This window comes from Anomaloglossus baeobatrachus, chromosome 1 (genome assembly GCF_048569485.1).
Source record: "Anomaloglossus baeobatrachus isolate aAnoBae1 chromosome 1, aAnoBae1.hap1, whole genome shotgun sequence".
Classification (NCBI taxonomy): Eukaryota; Metazoa; Chordata; class Amphibia; order Anura; family Aromobatidae; genus Anomaloglossus; species Anomaloglossus baeobatrachus.
This window is the reverse complement of record NC_134353.1, coordinates 718,778,378-718,796,271: the sequence shown is the minus strand read 5'-3', so window position 1 is coordinate 718,796,271 and position 17,894 is coordinate 718,778,378. Positions and strand designations below refer to the sequence as shown.

Here is a 17,894-nt window from a genome sequence, read left to right as displayed (position 1 = left end):
AGGTCCGTTCGTGCGAGCAGACCTCAGCTGCGGGGGGTGGGCCGGCACTCAGGAGGGGAGGGAGGGATTTCTCTCCCTCTCGCCTGTGTAGCCGGCTATAGACATTCTCGCATTGCACTGGCAGTACACCGGTGTACCGCGAGTGCAGTGCGATTTTTCTCTCGCCCCATTCACTTGAATGGGTGCGAGAGAAAGAGTCTCGGATTACAATCGCAGCATGCTGCGATTGTTTTCTCAGTCCGATTAGGGCTGAGAAAATAATCGCCCATGTGTGCTGACACACAGGCTAGAATTGGTCCGAGGGGAATGCGATGTTTTATCGCACTCCACTCGCACCGATTTTCTCGCCGTGTGGCTTAGCCCTTAGGCTGGGGTCACACCACAGTATAAAAAATCAGCCCCATTCTCATCCAGAAAAGTTGGATGATTTTTTTTTTTTCTCACTTGTACACCATGTACTGTCGGAATGTAATCTGTTTTGTTTTGTCATGTGTGTATGTGTATGTATGTATATATGTATGTATATATATATATATATATATATATATAATAAATATATATATATATATTTATATTATATATTAAGCAGCTATTAATCTTTCTTTGTCGCTCCTAATTGGGAGACCCAGACAATTGGGTGTATAGCTACTGCCTCCGGAGGCCACACAAAGCACTACACTTAAAAGTGTAAGGCCCCTCCCCTCTCCCCTTCTGCCTATACACCCCCCATGGGATCACGGGCTCCTCAGTTTTCATGCTTTGTGCGAAGGAGGTCAGACATCCACGCATAGCTCCACTGTTTAGTCAGCAGCAGCTGCTGACTATGTCGGATGGAAGAAAAGAGGGCCCATACTAGGGCCCCCAGCATGCTCCCTTCTCACCCCACTTTTGTCGGCGGTGTTTGTTAAGGTTGAGGTACCCATTGCGGGTACGGAGGCTGGAGCCCACATGCTGCTTCCTTCCCCATCCCCCTTAGGGCTCTGGGTGAAGTGGGATTTTACCGGTCTCCAGGCACTGAGACCGTGCTCCATCCACAGCCGCTGGGGAATCTGCTGGATATGGAGCTGAGTATCGTCAGGGACATGGCCCTGCTACGTCAAGGTACTCTGTGTCCCCGTACAGACCGCGCGCAGACACACTGCAGCATTGCTGGGTGTGTTAGTGCGCCGGGGACAACAGCGCTGCGCGCTTGTGCCACTACTCACTACAGCTCTGCTGAGTGAGTTAATGTATTGGGAACTGCCGCGCCGGCCGCTGCTGTCAGTTTACGCTGCGGCGCGGCTGGGACTTGTGGTGCGCCGGGGACTTCCGCGCTGGCCGTGCATGTATGACGGCCGCGCTTATTACTCGAGTCCCCGGCTTTTGCGGCCTAGTTTTGCTTCGTTCCCGCCCCCAGGCCTGCCAGTCAGGGGAAGGGCGGGACGCTGTACAGAACATCAGCGCAGAGGGCTGGAGTCTACTTTACATACTCCAGCCCTCACACTGGACACAGTGGGACGCCAGTTTCCCGCACTTTGTCTGAGCCACGCCCACGGTCCGCCCCTCTTCACAGAACGCCGGCAGCCATTCCTGTGTGCAGTCTGAGCTGGAGAGGGGAGACAAGTTCTGGGAGACCCAGACACGGGATTCTGGCGACCACACACCCGCGTTTGAGCGGGCGGTAAGCGGCACCTCTGGTGCTGACCCCACTAGTGCCGAAGTGTACATTTGTATTTTTATGCTTGCATGCTATACATTGCACTGTACGGTCGCTGGTGATTCTTGGCTATATACCCTCCTAGATTGCTCAGAGGAGACAACAGCATGTCATCCGCAAAAAGCAAGGGTGCCAAGGCACAGGCTTTCTATGCTGCTTGTACCGCATGTGAGGCTACTCTACCGGCAGGTTCCACTGACCCCCATTGTGTGCAGTGCTCGGCCCCTGTGGCACTTGCTCGGCCGGGGCCTCTGCTAGAGGTGACCCAGGGAGAACCACCTGTGAATACTGTCCAGGTGACGGGGACGGAGTTTGCAGTTTTTGCGGATAGATTGTCTGTGACTATGACTAAAATTCTAGAAACTTTGCAGTCTAGACCAGTAACTCAGACCATGGGCACTGTTGAATCATTGCTCCCTGGTCCCCCTCAGTTGGAACAGCTCCGGGCTCCGGGGGTGTCCCATGCATCCCAGGGTGAAGGCTCTGACACGGACGACAGTCCCAGACAGCCTAAGCGAGCTCGCTATGAGCGGCCCTCGACTTCATCACACTGGTCAGGGTCCCAGCAGGAGGACTCTCTGTATGATGAGGCGGAGGTAGCTGATCAGGATTCTGATCCTGAGACCGCTCTCAATCTGGATACTCCTGATGGTGACGCCATAGTGAATGATCTTATAGCGTCCATCAATAGAATGTTGGATATTTCTCCCCCAGCTCCTCCAGTGGAGGAGTCAGCTTCACAGCAGGAGAAATTCCATTTCAGGTATCCCAAGCGTAAATTAAGTACTTTTCTGGACCACTCTGACTTTAGAGAGTCAGTCCAGAAACACCACGCTTATCCAGATAAGCGTTTCTCCAAACGGCTTAAGGATACACGTTACCCCTTTCCCCCTGACGTGGTCAAGGGCTGGACCCAGTGTCCCAAGGTGGATCCTCCAATCTCCAGGCTTGCGGCTAGATCCATAGTTGCAGTGGAAGATGGGGCTGCACTTAAAGATGCCACTGACAGACAGATGGAGCTCTGGTTGAGATCCATCTATGAAGCTATCGCCGCGTCGTTTGCTCCAGCATTCGCAGCCGTATGGGCACTCCAAGCTATTTCAGCTGGTCTTACACAGATTGACACGGTCACACGTACATCTGTTCCGCAGGTGGCATCCTTAACCTCTCAAATGTCTGCATTTGCGTCTTACGCGATTAATGCTGTCCTGGACTCTACGAGCCGTACGGCAGTGGCGTCCGCCAACTACGTGGTTTTACGCAGAGCCTTGTGGTTAAGGGAATGGAAGGCAGATTCTGCTTCCAAAAAGTGCTTAACCAGTTTGCCATTTTCTGGTGACCGACTGTTTGGTGAGCGTTTGGATGAAATCATTAAACAGTCCAAGGGTAAGGATTCATCCTTACCTCAGCCCAGACAAAACAAACCCCAACAGAGGAGGGGACAGTCGGGGTTTCGGTCCTTTCGAGGCTCGGGCAGGTCCCGATTCTCCTCGTCCAAAAGGACTCAAAAGGATCAGAGGAGCTCAGATTCTTGGCGGGCTCAGTCACGCCCAAAAAAGACAGCCGGAAGACCCGCTACCAAGGAGGCTTCCTCATGACTTTCGGCCTCCTCTCTCCGCATCCTCGGTCGGTGGCAGGCTCTCCCGCTTTGGCGACATTTGGCTGCCACAGGTCAAAGACCGTTGGGTGAGAGACATTCTGTCTCACGGGTACAGGATAGAGTTCAGTTCTCGTCCTCTAACTCGATTCTTCAGAACTTCTCCACCTCCCGACCGAGCCGATGCTCTTCTGCAAGCGGTGTGCACGCTAAAGGCAGAAGGAGTGGTGACCCCTGTTCCTCTTCAGGAGCAAGGTCACGGTTTTTACTCCAATTTGTTTGTGGTGCCAAAAAAGGACGGGTCTTTCCGTCCCGTTCTGGATTTAAAACTGCTCAACAAGCACGTGAAAACCAGGCGGTTCCGGATGGAATCCCTCCGCTCCGTCATCGCCTCAATGTCTCAAGGAGATTTCCTAGCATCAATAGACATCAAGGATGCTTATCTCCACGTGCCGATTGCTCCAGAGCATCAGCGTTTTCTACGCTTCGTTCTAGGAGACGAACACCTTCAGTTCGTAGCTCTGCCTTTCGGGCTGGCGACAGCCCCACGGGTCTTCACCAAGGTCATGGCAGCAGTAGTAGCAGTCCTGCACTCTCAAGGTCACTCTGTGATCCCGTATTTGGACGATCTGCTGGTCAAGGCACTCTCTCAAGAGGAATGCCAACACAGCCTGAACGTTGCGCTGGAGACTCTCCAGAGTTTCGGGTGGATCATCAACTTTTCAAAGTCAAATCTGACTCCGACCCAATCGCTAACATATCTTGGCATGGAGTTTCATACTCTCCCAGCGATAGTGAAGCTTCCGCTGGACAAACAGCGTTCACTACAGACAGGGGTGCAATCTCTTCTTCAAGGCCAGTCACACCCCTTGAGACGCCTCATGCACTTCCTAGGGAAGATGGTAGCAACAATGGAGGCAGTCCCTTTCGCGCAGTTTCATCTGCGTCCACTACAATGGGACATTCTCCGCCAATGGGACGGGAAGTCGACATCCCTCGACAGGAACGTCTCCCTTTCTCAGGCGGCCAAGGAATCTCTTCGGTGGTGGCTTCTTCCCACTTCATTGTCAAAAGGAAAGTCCTTTCTACCCCCATCCTGGGCGGTGGTTACGACAGACGCGAGTCTTTCAGGGTGGGGAGCAGTTTTTCTCCACCACAGGGCTCAAGGTACGTGGACTCAGCAAGAGTCCACCCTTCAGATCAATGTTCTGGAAATCAGAGCAGTGTATCTTGCCCTACAAGCCTTCCAGCAGTGGCTGGAAGGCAAGCATATCCGAATTCAGTCGGACAACTCCACAACGGTGGCATACATCAACCACCAAGGAGGAACACGCAGTCGGCAAGCCTTCCAGGAAGTCCGGCGGATTCTGACGTGGGTGGAAGACATGGCATCCACCATATCCGCAGTTCACATCCCAGGCGTGGAAAACTGGGAAGCAGACTTCCTCAGTCGCCAGGGTATGGACGCAGGGGAATGGTCTCTTCACCCGGACGTGTTTCAGGAGATCTGTCGCCGCTGGGGGATGCCGGACGTCGACCTAATGGCGTCCCGGCACAACAACAAGGTCCCGGCTTTCATGGCACGGTCTCACGATCACCGAGCTCTGGCGGCGGACGCCTTAGTTCAAGATTGGTCGCTGTTCCGGCTACCTTATGTGTTTCCACCTCTGGCACTGTTGCCCAGAGTGCTGCGCAAGATCAGGTCCGACTGCCGCCGCGCCATCCTCGTCGCTCCAGACTGGCCGAGGAGGTCGTGGTACCCGGATCTGTGGCACCTCACGGTAGGCCAACCGTGGGCACTACCAGACCGACCAGACTTGTTGTCCCAAGGGCCGTTTTTCCATCAGAATTCTGCGGCCCTGAACCTGACTGTGTGGCCATTGAGTCCTGGATCCTAGCGTCTTCAGGATTATCTCAAGAGGTCATTGCCACCATGAGACAGGCTAGAAAACCATCCTCCGCCAAGATCTACCACAGGACGTGGAAGATATTCTTATCTTGGTGCTCTGCTCAGGGAGTTTCTCCCTGGCCATTTGCATTGCCTACTCTTCTTTCTTTCCTACAATCCGGTTTGGATAAAGGTTTGTCGCTCGGCTCCCTTAAAGGACAAGTCTCAGCGCTATCTGTATTTTTTCAGAAACGCCTAGCACGACTTCCTCAGGTACGCACGTTCCTGCAAGGGGTTTGTCATATCGTCCCCCCTTACAAGCGGCCGTTAGAGCCCTGGGATCTGAACAGGGTTCTAATTGCTCTCCAGAAGCCGCCTTTCGAGCCTATGAGGGATGTTTCCCTTTCTCGCCTTTCACAGAAAGTGACCTTTCTAGTAGCGGTCACGTCTCTTCGGAGAGTGTCCGAGCTAGCAGCGCTGTCATGCAAATCTCCCTTTCTGGTGTTTCACCAGGACAAGGTGGTTCTGCGCCCGATTCCGGAGTTTCTCCCTAAGGTGGTATCCCCCTTTCATCTCAATCAGGATATCGTCTTACCTTCTTTGTGTCCTCATCCAGTTCATCAATGTGAAAAGGATTTGCATTTGTTGGATCTGGTGAGAGCACTCAGAATCTACATTTCCCGCACGGCGCCTCTGCGCCGCTCGGATGCACTCTTTATCCTTGTCGCTGGTCAGCGTAAAGGGTCGCAAGCTTCCAAATCCACCCTGGCTCGGTGGATCAAGGAACCAATTCTTGAAGCCTACCGTTCTGCTGGGATTCCGGTTCCCTCAGGGCTGAAGGCCCATTCTACCAGAGCCGTGGGTGCGTCCTGGACATTACGGCACCAGGCTACGGCTCAGCAGGTGTGCCAGGCGGCTACCTGGTCGAGTCTGCACACTTTTACCAAGCATTATCAGGTGCATACCTACGCTTCGGCGGACGCCAGCCTAGGTAGACAAGTCCTTCAGGCGGCGGTTGCCCACCTGTAGGAAAGGGCTGTTTTTTCGGCCCTATCACGAGGTGTTATTTTACCCACCCAGGGACTGCTTTTGGACGTCCCAATTGTCTGGGTCTCCCAATTAGGAGCGACAAAGAAGGGAATTTTGTTTACTTACCGTAAATTCCTTTTCTTCTAGCTCCAATTGGGAGACCCAGCACCCGCCCTGTTTTCTTAGGGATTTTTGTTTTTTCGGGTACACATGTTGTTCATGTTGAATGGTTTCAGTTCTCCGATGTTTCTTCGGATCGAATTTGTTTTTAAACCAGTTATTGGCTTTCCTCCTTCTTGCTTTTGCACTAAAACTGAGGAGCCCGTGATCCCACGGGGGGTGTATAGGCAGAAGGGGAGGGGCCTTACACTTTTAAGTGTAGTGCTTTGTGTGGCCTCCGGAGGCAGTAGCTATACACCCAATTGTCTGGGTCTCCCAATTGGAGCTAGAAGAAAAGGAATTTACGGTAAGTAAACAAAATTCCCTTCTTTACAGGACCATTTACAGTTTCTCATCTTACAGAATTGTAATGTATCCGTACACATTGGATCTCATACTGATGGTCCATATGACATCAGATTTATTTATTTTTTTCACACTGTACCAATTTCAAAGTCAAAGTCAGCATTTTTTTTTCTTATGCCCAATACAGCTGGGGAAAAACCCCCACAAATCTTATCAGTTTGCACTCGATTTATCCGCTTGTGTGAGTGAGCCCATAGTGTTACTTTTAACTTGGAAGGGGAGAGGGGGAATTTAGTGATTAAGATTAAGAAGCAGTTATCCAAATAGTGGACAGCCCTTGTAATATAGTATAGTATAGTATATAGTATAATAAAAAACACCAGCTATGAAGCATAGGGAGAGACATGATTAGTTAGGCATCCCTCTTCTCTCCAGTCCAGGTGACTGACACATGCTCACTGTAGTCTCTGGCTGGCTTTTCAGAATATGTTTTCTCTGATATGCCACAGGTCTTGTTGGATATACTATTTGGCTGCAGTCACACAGTCAGACTCAGATTACCAGCAGCCTACAGTTCAGACAATAAGAATCTAGCTATAGTTTCCCATTAGGCTATGTGCCCACGGGACAACGTACCCGCAGATTGTGCCGCGGAAAACCTACGGATTTATCTGGATTTTCTAGATAAATCCGCAGGTTTTAGCAAGTACAGACACTCCTCATGTTATCCTATGGGACATGGGGAGTGTCTGTGTGCATGCTGCGGAATGTGCTGTTGTGGAATATGCTGCGGATGTCCCACAGCCGCACGTAATTGCATGTCAATTATTTCTGCGGAAATACCTGCGGATGTCCTGCCTCTCCACTATGGAGATAGAGGCCGGGAATTCCGCAGGTAAGTCGCATGAGTGTCCGCAGGTTTTCCGCAGCCATTTTGCTGGAATCCCACAGCTATTTATAGCTGCGGATTCCGGGGAGCTGCTGCGGGAAACCTGTGGACATACCTGTGGATATATCCGCAGGTACATTGTCCCGTGGGCACATAGCCTAACTCTTTCTGCAGCGATCAACAGTAAGGCTATGGAAAGAAGAGAGTGCACATTTTTAATAAAGGCCATTTGTAAAAAAAATATTTTTAGCCCCATGTATTTGTTTTTTTTTATTATTTTAAAAAGCGATCATTACGTCTTTGATTTTGCATGACATCAATTTCAAGAACGGACTCTACTTGCTACTGAATAGATGTCGACCCCAGACAGGTTCCATTGCAACTAGATCAACCGCGCTCAGGGAGCATTGATTATGTTCCAGCTGATCGATGAATGAAAACCTCAGGGTGAACGCACACAAAAAATAATCTGTGACATAAGGCCGAGTTCACACCACGCTTTACCCTCACGTCAGTGGCTCTGTCAGCGTTTGCATCTGAAGCCCTGGAAAACGGATTTTGGGCATATGCGCTGATTGGGCCATTGACTAATGATGCGGATGGAGTCATTATGTGCTCTCAGACATTATTTTCGCCTATTTGAGGCTCCGAGACTTGGTCAATCAGAATGGCTTCTAGGACTATTAACTCTTTGCTTGGTTTATAAGTTTCCCTATATGATGGACTCCTCAAAGGGAAACCTTACACCCTAACAATCCACACATAATTTTACTGTGAAACTGTGGTGGAGAAATGTACCTTGCGCAGCTACCTTAAGGGGTTGTCCATGGTCTGGTATGTATTTTGCACAGACAATTGGTAATTATATTGCTAGAAATTAGAAAATGGAAACTATTATTACAAATAATTTAGAATGTTTTTCTAGTAGCATCACTATTTAGAGCCAGTGTGACAATGCTTACCAAGGTCAGACTCTCACAAATGGCTTTTTATTGCTTTTTTTTTTTCTTTGTCAGACACAGTACGGGCCTATGATAAACAAGACGTTAAAGGGAATCGGTCACCGAGTTTTTGCTCCCCAATCTGAGAGCACCATGATGTAGAGAGAGACCCTGATTCCAGCGATGTGTCACTTAGGCTGCTTTCACACATCCGGTTTTTCTTTGTCGCTCCATTGGGAGACCCAGCCAATTGGGGTGTATAGCTTCTGCCTCCGGAGGCCACACAAAGTATTACACTCAAAAGTGTAACCCCTCCCCTCTGCCTATACACCCTCCCGTGCATCACGGGCTCCTCAGTTTTATGCTTTGTGTGGAAGGAGGCACACATCCACTCATGCATTCTCATTTTAGTTATATCGGTTGGAAGAAAAGTGGGCCCCCACGGGGCCCCCGGCATGTTCCCTTCTCACCCCACTACGTCGGCGGTGCTGTTAAGGTTGAGGTACCCATTGTGGGTACAAAGGCCGGAGCCTCATGCCGTCTCCTTCACCATCCCTTAGCGGCTCTGGGAGAAGTGGAATCCTGAGCGGTCATCCATTCACTGGGACCGTGCTCCCTCCGCAGCCCCTGTGGGAATCTGTCGGACAGGAGTTGATTTATCCTCAGGGACCGGGCCCTGCATCACTAAGGTACTCTGTATCCCCATGGGGGATGTGCATGGAGCGCCGTCATCCCGGACGCTGCAGCAGCTGCTTATTTGTGATGGCCGGCGGACTTCCGCGCCGACCGCGCCTGTTTGTCGGCCGCGGTCTTAAATTTAGTCCCCGGCTTCAATTGCGGCCTAGTAGGAAAACTCCCGCCCCCGAGCCTGTCTATCAGGGGTAAGGGCGGGACTGCCGACCTGACGTCGGTTGTGAGGGCAGAAGCATCCTGTATGTTTCCTCCCCCCTCACTGATCACTGTGGGGACTCCAGATTCCCGCACTTTTCTAACGCCGCCCACGGCCCCACTCCTCCCCAGAGAGCTCCAGCAGCCATTTTTTTGGCATTCTGCCTATGGAGGATTTCCAGGAAAGAGCTCTGCAACGCTGGGAGACCTAAGGCAGGGAATCTGGAGGACACACACTCCGCTTTTTAGCGGTCGGTAAGCCACACCGGTCACCCGGTGCTGGTCCCCTTAGGGTGCCGGAATAGATACTATATATATATTTATATATTTCTGTTTGGTCGGGCTGTATACCCTTTCCCATATACCCTCAGTGATCACTCTCCTAGGAGACAACAGCATGTCATCCACAAGGAGCAAGGGTGCCAAGGCACAGGGTTATTTTGCGACCTGTACCTCTTGTGCGGCTAAGTTACCTGCGTGTTCCACCTACCCTCACTGTGAGCAATGCTCAACCCCTGTTTTGCTTGCTCAGCCGGAGCCTCGGTCACTAGTGGGCCCCTCGGCTCAGGTAGAACCCCTTGCTCCCCCTGTCCAGGCGGCAGGGACAGAGTTTGCAGTTTTTGCTGAAAAACTCTCTGAGTCACTCTCACAATCCATGGCTCAGTCTATGGACAAATGGTCTGCCAAGCTGCTTGAAGCTTTGCAGTCCAGACCGGTCCTTCCACAGGCCCCGGGCCCTGTTGGATCTTCGCCTCCAGGCCCCTCTCTGTCCGCGCCGCAGCACGTTCCCAGGGGGGGCCCTAGGTCTCATGTGGAGGACTCCGGCCCGGACCACAGTCCCAGACCGGCTAAGCGGGCTCGCTGACTTCTTCACGCTGCTCGGGTTCCCAGCTTGAGGACTCTCTGGAGGACGAGGCGGACGTCGCAGCTCAGGGCTCTGACCCTGACGTTGCTCTCAATCTTGATACACCTGAAGGGGACGCCATAGTAAATGACCTTATCTCGTCCATCAACCAGGTGTTAGATATATCTCCCCCGCCGCCACCTGTAGAGGAGTCGACTTCTCAGCAGGAGAAACACCAGTTTCGGTTCCCTAAACGTACACGGAGTGCGTTTTTCGATCACTCTAACTTCAGAGATGCTGTCCAGAAGCCCAGAGCGGTTCCGGACAAGCGCTTTACTAAGCGCCTTACTGACACACGTTACCCCTTCCCCTCTGACGTTGTTAAGGGTTGGGCTCAATGTCCCAAGGTGGATCCCCCAGTCTCTAGATTGGCGGCTAGATCTGTGGTATCGGTTGCAGATGGCTCATCGCTAAAGGATGCCACTGACAGGCAGATAGAGCTCCTGGTGAAATCCATCTATGAAGCCACGGGCGCGTCTTTTGCCCCGGCTTTTGCAGCCGTGTGGGCACTCCAAGCTATCTCAGCTTGTCTGGCTGAGATTACTGCGGTCACACGTAATTCTGCTCCGCAGGTTGCGTCTTTGACTTCTCAGGCGTCAGCCTTTTCTTCCTACGCCATGAACGCAGTTCTAGACTCTGCTAGCCGTACAGCGGTGGCATCCGCTAACTCTGTGGCAGTCCGCAGGGCCATGTGGCTGCGCGAATGGAAGGCAGACTCTGCTTCCAAGAGGTTCTTAACCGGTTTGCCGTTTTCTGGCGACCGATTGTTTGGCGAACGATTGGATGAGATTATTAAGGAATCCAAGGGAAAGGACTCCTCCTTACCCCAGTCCAAACCGAAGAGACCTCAGCAACGGAAAATACAATCGAGGTTTCGGTCCTTTCGTCCCTCCGCCAAGCCCCAATCCTCTTCGTCCAGCAGGCCGGAGAAAGGCCAGAGGAACTCCTATGCGTGGCGGTCCAAGTCACGCCCCCAAAAGGCCGCAGGAGGCACTGCTTCCAAGGCGGCCTCCTCATGACTCTCGGCATCCCCGAACCGCATCCTCGGTCGGTGGCAGGCTCTCCCGCTTTTGCGACGCCTGGTGGCCACATGTTCAAGACCGATGGGTGAGAGACATTCTGTCTCACGGTTACAGGATAGAGTTCAGCTCTCGTCCCCCCGACTCGTTTCTTCAGAACTTCTCCGCCCCCCGAGCGAGCCGATGCACTTTTTCAGGCGGTGAACGCTCTGAAGACAGAAGGAGTTGTGATCCCTGTTCCCCCCCAGGAACATGGTCGCGGCTTTTACTCCAACTTGTTTGTGGTGCCAAAGAAGGACGGCTCGTTCCGTCCCGTTCTGGACCTCAAACTGCTCAACAGACATGTGAGCACCAGACGGTTTCGGATGGAATCTCTCCGCTCGGTCATCGCTTCGATGTCACATGGAGACTTCCTAGCATCGATCGACATCAAGGATGCTTATCTCCATGTGCCGATCGCACCCGAACATCAACGCTTTTTGCGTTTCGCCATCGGGGACGAACACCTTCAGTTCGTGGCTTTGCCTTTCGGCCTGGCGACAGCCCCAAGGGTGTTCACCAAGGTCATGGCATCTGTTGTGGCGGTCCTACACTCTCAGGGACACTCGGTGATTCCCTACTTAGACGATCTTCTGGTCAGGGCACCCTCTCAGATGGCGTGTCAAAACAGCCTTTCCGTCGCTCTGGCGACTCTCCAGCAGTTCGGGTGGATCATCAACTTCCCAAAATCCAAGTTGACACCGACCCAATCACTGACGTACCTTGGGATGGAGTTTCATACTCAGTCAGCCGTAGTCATGCTACCGCTGGACAAACAGCTTTCGCTGCAGGCAGGGGTGCAATCTCTTCTTCGGGGTCAGTCACACCCCTTGAGGCGCCTCATGCACTTCCTGGGGAAGATGGTGGCAGCGATGGAGGCAGTGCCCTTCGCGCAATTCCATCTGCGGCCACTCCAGTGGGACATTCTCCGCAAATGGGACAGGAGGTCGACTTCCCTCGACAGGAACGTCTCTCTTTCCCTTGCAACCAAGATGTCACTTCAGTGGTGGCTCCTTCCCAACTCTCTGTCGCAGGGAAAATCCTTCCTACCCCCCACCTGGGCTGTGGTCACCACGGACGCGAGCCTGTCAGGGTGGGGGGCGGTTTTTCTCCACCACAGGGCTCAGGGAACCTGGACTCCGATAGAGTCATCCCTTCAGATCAATATTCTGGAGATAAGGGCAGTGTATCTAGCCCTATTGGCCTTTCATCGGTGGCTGGAGGGCAGGCAGATCCGGATCCAGTCGGACAACGCCACTGCCGTCGCATACATCAACCACCAAGGCGGCACTCGCAGTCGTCAAGCCTTCCAGGAAGTCCGACGGATTCTGCAGTGGGTGGAAGCCACAGCTTCCACCATCTCCGCAGTTCACATCCCGGGCGTAGAAAACTGGGAAGCAGATTTTCTCAGTCGACAGGGCATGGACGCGGGGGAATGGTCTCTTCACCCAGACGTGTTTCGAGAGATCTGTCGCCGCTGGGGAACGCCGGACGTCGATCTCATGGCGTCACGGCACAACAACAAAGTCCCGGCATTCATGGCCCGGTCTCAAGATCACAGAGCTCTGGCGGCGGACGCATTAGTTCAGGATTGGTCGCAGTTTCGACTGCCCTATGTATTTCCTCCTCTGGCGATGCTGCCCAGAGTGCTGCGCAAAATCAGGTCCGACTGTCGTCGCGCCATTCTCGTCGCCCCAGATTGGCCGAGGCGGTCGTGGTACCCGGATCTGTGGCATCTCACGGTGTGTCAACCGTGGGCGCTCCCAGACCGCCCAGACTTGCTGTCACAAGGGCCGTTTTTCCATCTGAATTCTGCGGCCCTCAACCTGACTGTGTGGCCATTGAGTCCTGGCTCCTAGCGTCCTCAGGGTTATCTCAAGATGTCATTGCCACTATGAGACAGGCCAGGAAACCAACGTCCGCCAAGATCTATCACAGGTCTTGGAGGATCTTCTTATCCTGGTGCTCTGATAATGGTTTTACTCCCTGGCCCTTTGCCTTACCCACTTTTCTGTCATTCCTTCAATCCGGAATGGACAAGGGTTTGTCTCTCGGCTCTCTCAAGGGACAAGTATCGGCGCTATCCGTATTTTTTCAAAGGCGTCTAGCCAGGCTTCCGCAGGTCCGCACGTTCCTGCAGGGAGTTTGCCACATAGTCCCACCTTACAAGCGTCCGCTGGAACCCTGGGACCTTAACAGGGTGCTAACGGCTCTTCAGAAACCACCTTTTGAGCCGCTGCGGGATGTCTCTTTATCACGTCTTTCGCAGAAGGTGGCATTTCTAGTGGCAGTTACATCGCTCCGTATAGTGTCGGAGCTGGCAGCGCTGTCATGCAAAGCCCCCTTCCTGGTTTTTCACCAGGATAAGGTGGTTCTGCGTCCGGTCCTGGAATTTCTCCCTAAGGTGGTATCCCCTTTTCATCTCAATCAGGCTATCTCCTTACCTTCATTTTGCCCTCATCCAATTCACCAATGTGAAAAGGATTTGCACTCATTAGATCTGGTGAGAGCACTCCGGCTCTACGTGTCTCGCACGGCGCCCCTGCGCCGTTCAGATGCCCTCTTTGTCCTTGTCGCTGGTCAGCGTAAGGGTTCGCAGGCTTCCAAGTCAACCTTGGCTCGGTGGATCAAGGAACCGATTCTTGAAGCCTACCGTTCTTCTGGGCTTCCGCTTCCTTTGGGGCTGAAAGCCCATTCTACCAGAGCCGTGGGTGCGTCCTGGGCATTGCGGCACCGGGCTACGGCTCAGCAGGTGTGTCAGGTAGCTACCTGGTCTAGTCTGCACACTTTCACGAAACACTATCAGGTGCATACCTATGCTTCGGCAGACGCCAGTCTAGGTAGGCGAGTCCTTCAGGCGGCGGTTGCCCACCTGTAAGAGGGGGTCGTTTTCGGCTCTTTTTTATCGAGGTATTCTTTTACCCACCCAGGGACTGCTTTTGGACGTCCCAATTGTCTGGGTCTCCCAATGGAGCGACAAAGAAGAAGGGAATTTTGTTTACTTACCGTAAATTCCTTTTCTTCTAGCTCCTATTGGGAGACCCAGCACCCGCCCCTGTTCCCTTCGGGCTGTTTGTTCTTTTGTGTACACATGTTGTTCATGTTGAATTGTTCTTTTGGTTCATGCTTTTCAGTTCTCCGAACATCCTTCGGATTGAATTTACCTTAGACCAATTTATAAGTTTCCTCCTTCCTGCTTTTGCACCAAAACTGAGGAGCCCGTGATGCACGGTAGGGTGTATAGGCAGAGGGGAGGGGTTACACTTTTTAAAGTGTAATACTTTGTGTGGCCTCCGGAGGCAGAAGCTATACACCCCAATTGGCTGGGTCTCCCAATAGGAGCTAGAAGAAAAGGAATTTACGGTAAGTAAACAAAATTCCCTTCTTCCTGTGCGGCACAATCCAGCTCTTTGCAGAAAAAACACAACAGTTTTTTTTGCCGACGATTTGCGTTTTTTTTTTTGCATAGACTTACATTAGTGCCGTATTGTGTCGCATGGGCTTGCGTTCCGTCCGTTTTTTGCCGCATGTGGCACATTTAGCCGATGCGGCGGCCGGATGGAACGTTGCCTGGCACGTTTCTTTTGTCCGGCAAAAAAAGCCACATCCGGTCGATGCGGCGCGATTTGCAATGCATGCCTATGGACGCCGCATGCGTTTTTTTCCACTGCGCATGCTCAGTATCCTGCCGCAAGCGGAAAAAAACGGACGGGCTGCATGTAAAAAACTTATGCAAAGGATGCGGTTTTGTCGCCGCATCCGGTGTATAGGTTTTAGAGCCGGATTGTCCAGCTCTGCTAAAACCGGAGGTGTGAAAGCAGCCTTACTGAGTTGTTTGCTGTCATTTTATAAAAAATCAATGTTTTCTCTGCTGCACATCTAGCAGTTATACAAAGCTCAGGAGTATGCTGACTACCTGCAGCACGCCAAGCAGTCCTCTAATGATAAAATCACTGATTAGTCAGCAGTAGATTATCAAAACTACTCTAAGCAAGACAGTAAGTGACACATTGCTGGAATCAAAATCTCTGCCTGTACGTTATGCTGCTGTCAGATTAGGTGGCAAAAACCTGGTGGCAGATTTGCTTTAAATATCTGCACCAAAAATTCTGCACTTTACATCCCCAGCAAAACCAATGTGATTCCTGAAATCTCGTGCACATACTGGTTACTTTTTCCTTGCAGATGTGACGCAGTTTCGTATCTGCAGCATGGCAATTCCATCAGTGTTTGTCAACCATTCAAATGAGTGGTGAAAAAAAAGTCAAAAAATCTTAGACAAATTAAAAAAATTGTCAAAAAAGCATCTATTTTACCCAACAAACACATTTTTGGTGCAGAAATTTCTGCGGCAAATACTCAAGGTGTGCGCATGCCCTAAAGGTATATATTGCTTCTATTTTCATTTTAGGGAGTCTCTGCTGCGGGGCAAGTTGTGTCTCTGAAGGTTTGGCTGATCGATGACATAGTGGAAAAAGTTAACAGTCACCTGCCTTCCCAAATAAGAATAATAGGTAAGGACGCTCTGTCGGAAGGGCCTTGCGATTATTCTTTTCTTAAAGTGACTTTGACTTAAAGGGACAATCCAATTTTCGTGGAGCCTTCTCACCCCCTGTACGAGGCATAACACAGTGGCTCCATTTTTCTATTTTGTGCCACTGTTATAGAGGATATATGTAATAATGAAATGTCTGGAGTCAGAGCGGAGTGTAACCCTCGGATATACACCTTGTGTTGCCTTGCGTTGATACTTATGCATAGATAAAATATAATTTGTATTTTTGGGAGGGGTGGGGGGCTTTCAAGACCATTTATGCAACATAAACAATTGACTGGCACATTATTTATTCTCACATTTCATTTGATTTTCGCATCAAAGGACTTAAACGAGTAACGGGACGGTTTAACTCCAAGAACTCCTGTGATGCCCGTACCTATTCCTACACCCTACCTACTTTTGCGTTTGCTCATAAAGACCACGATCTGCAGGAGGAAAGCTTCCGGCTTGGCCAAGAAACGTTGGCTAAAGCGAACGAACTGCTTGCTCTGTACAAAGGCACACACAATTTCCACAATTTCACATCACAGAAAGGACCACGGGACCCCAGTGCGAAACGTTATATCATGGAGATGCATTGTGAGCCGCCTTTCCTGCAGGGAGGCATGGAGCTGGCCGTGGTTAAGGTGAAAGGTCAGAGTTTCATGATGCATCAGATACGCAAGATGATCGGACTGGTTATTGCGGTGGTGAAAGGATATGCTCCACCATCCATAATGCAGCGGAGCTGGGGAGAGGAAAAAGTGGACATACCCAAAGCTCCTGGCCTGGGGCTGGTACTGGAGAGGGTTCACTTTGAGAAGTACAATAGGCGTTTTGGGAATGATGGCCTTCATGAGTCATTGGACTGGGCAGAAGAGGAGGAAAAAATTGAGGCATTTAAGAAAGCACATATCTATCCCACAATTATTCAGACTGAAATTGAAGAGAAGTCTATGGCGAGCTGGCTAGCCACTTTACCCATTCATGACTATGATGCAACGTCTCAGAATATGGTCAATCATAAGGTAAAATATATATTTTTTCATATGTTCATAAGGGTCAATGTGCGTACAGAAATAGCTGTCAATCACAGATTAGCAAGACAAAATGCCTAGTAGACCAACAAGACAAAACAATCACTGATCTCGGGGAGACCAGCCAGAGAAAACACTGCCGGCTGCCAACGAGGGCGTTCAACACAGTGAAATACTAGGTGCATTGCCCCCTGGGAAATATGCAAATCAAAAAAGTCCATGGAGCCTCTGTTAGGACTCTCGACACAGAAACTAGCCAGATATCCCTCTGGGAAGGACCTAGCCAAGGAGTGGCTCTTTTTAGGAAAACCACAATAACCGTAAAAAGGGCCACTTCATATGGTGGTTACGGTGGTTTCCTAAAAAGAGCCACTCCTTGGCTAGGTCCTTCCCGGAGGGATATTTGGCTAGTTTCTGTGTCAAGACTCCTAACAGAGGCTCCACAGACTTTTTTGATTTGCATATTTCCCAGGGGGCAATGCACCTAGGATTTCACTGTGGTGAGCGCCCTCGTTGGCTGCCGGCAGTGTTTTCTCTGGCTGGTCTCCCCGAGATCAGTGATTTTCTCCCACCTGGTCAGAATCCTACTCCACACTGATGAGGAGCAATACCCCGAAACAGCTGTCTGTGGATGGATACCTGGCCTTAGTATTTTCGTTGTCATATCTTTAAACTTGTCAAAGAGTTGGATATTGACTAAAAGGGCCACTTAATACGGTGGTACGGTGGTTTCCTAAAAAGAGCCACTCCTTGGCTAGGTCCTTCCCGGAGGGATATCTGGCTAGTTTCTGTGTCGAGACTCCTAACAGAGGCTCAACAGACTTTTTTAATCACAGATTAGGACTGTACACCGGATGGCCCGTATAAATGAGCCAATAATCAGGAAATGAGCAGTTGTCGGTTCCCCTGCTATATCAGGCCCTCTGAAGAAGCCGGCAATCATCCAACCAACGAGCAAAATACTT

At 51.1% G+C, this 17,894-nt stretch overlaps 1 protein-coding gene across 1 annotated transcript in view; it reads left to right on the top strand.

Moving 5' to 3' along the window:
- The window catches only part of PUS1 (pseudouridine synthase 1), a 56,179-nt gene that overhangs the window by 26,243 nt on the left and 12,042 nt on the right, over positions 1-17,894 (top strand). The window contains exons 4-5 of the mRNA XM_075322120.1: positions 15,767-15,869; positions 16,235-16,920. Coding sequence (XP_075178235.1) covers positions 15,767-15,869; positions 16,235-16,920 — 789 coding nt within the window. The remainder of the gene's footprint in view (positions 1-15,766; positions 15,870-16,234; positions 16,921-17,894) is intronic.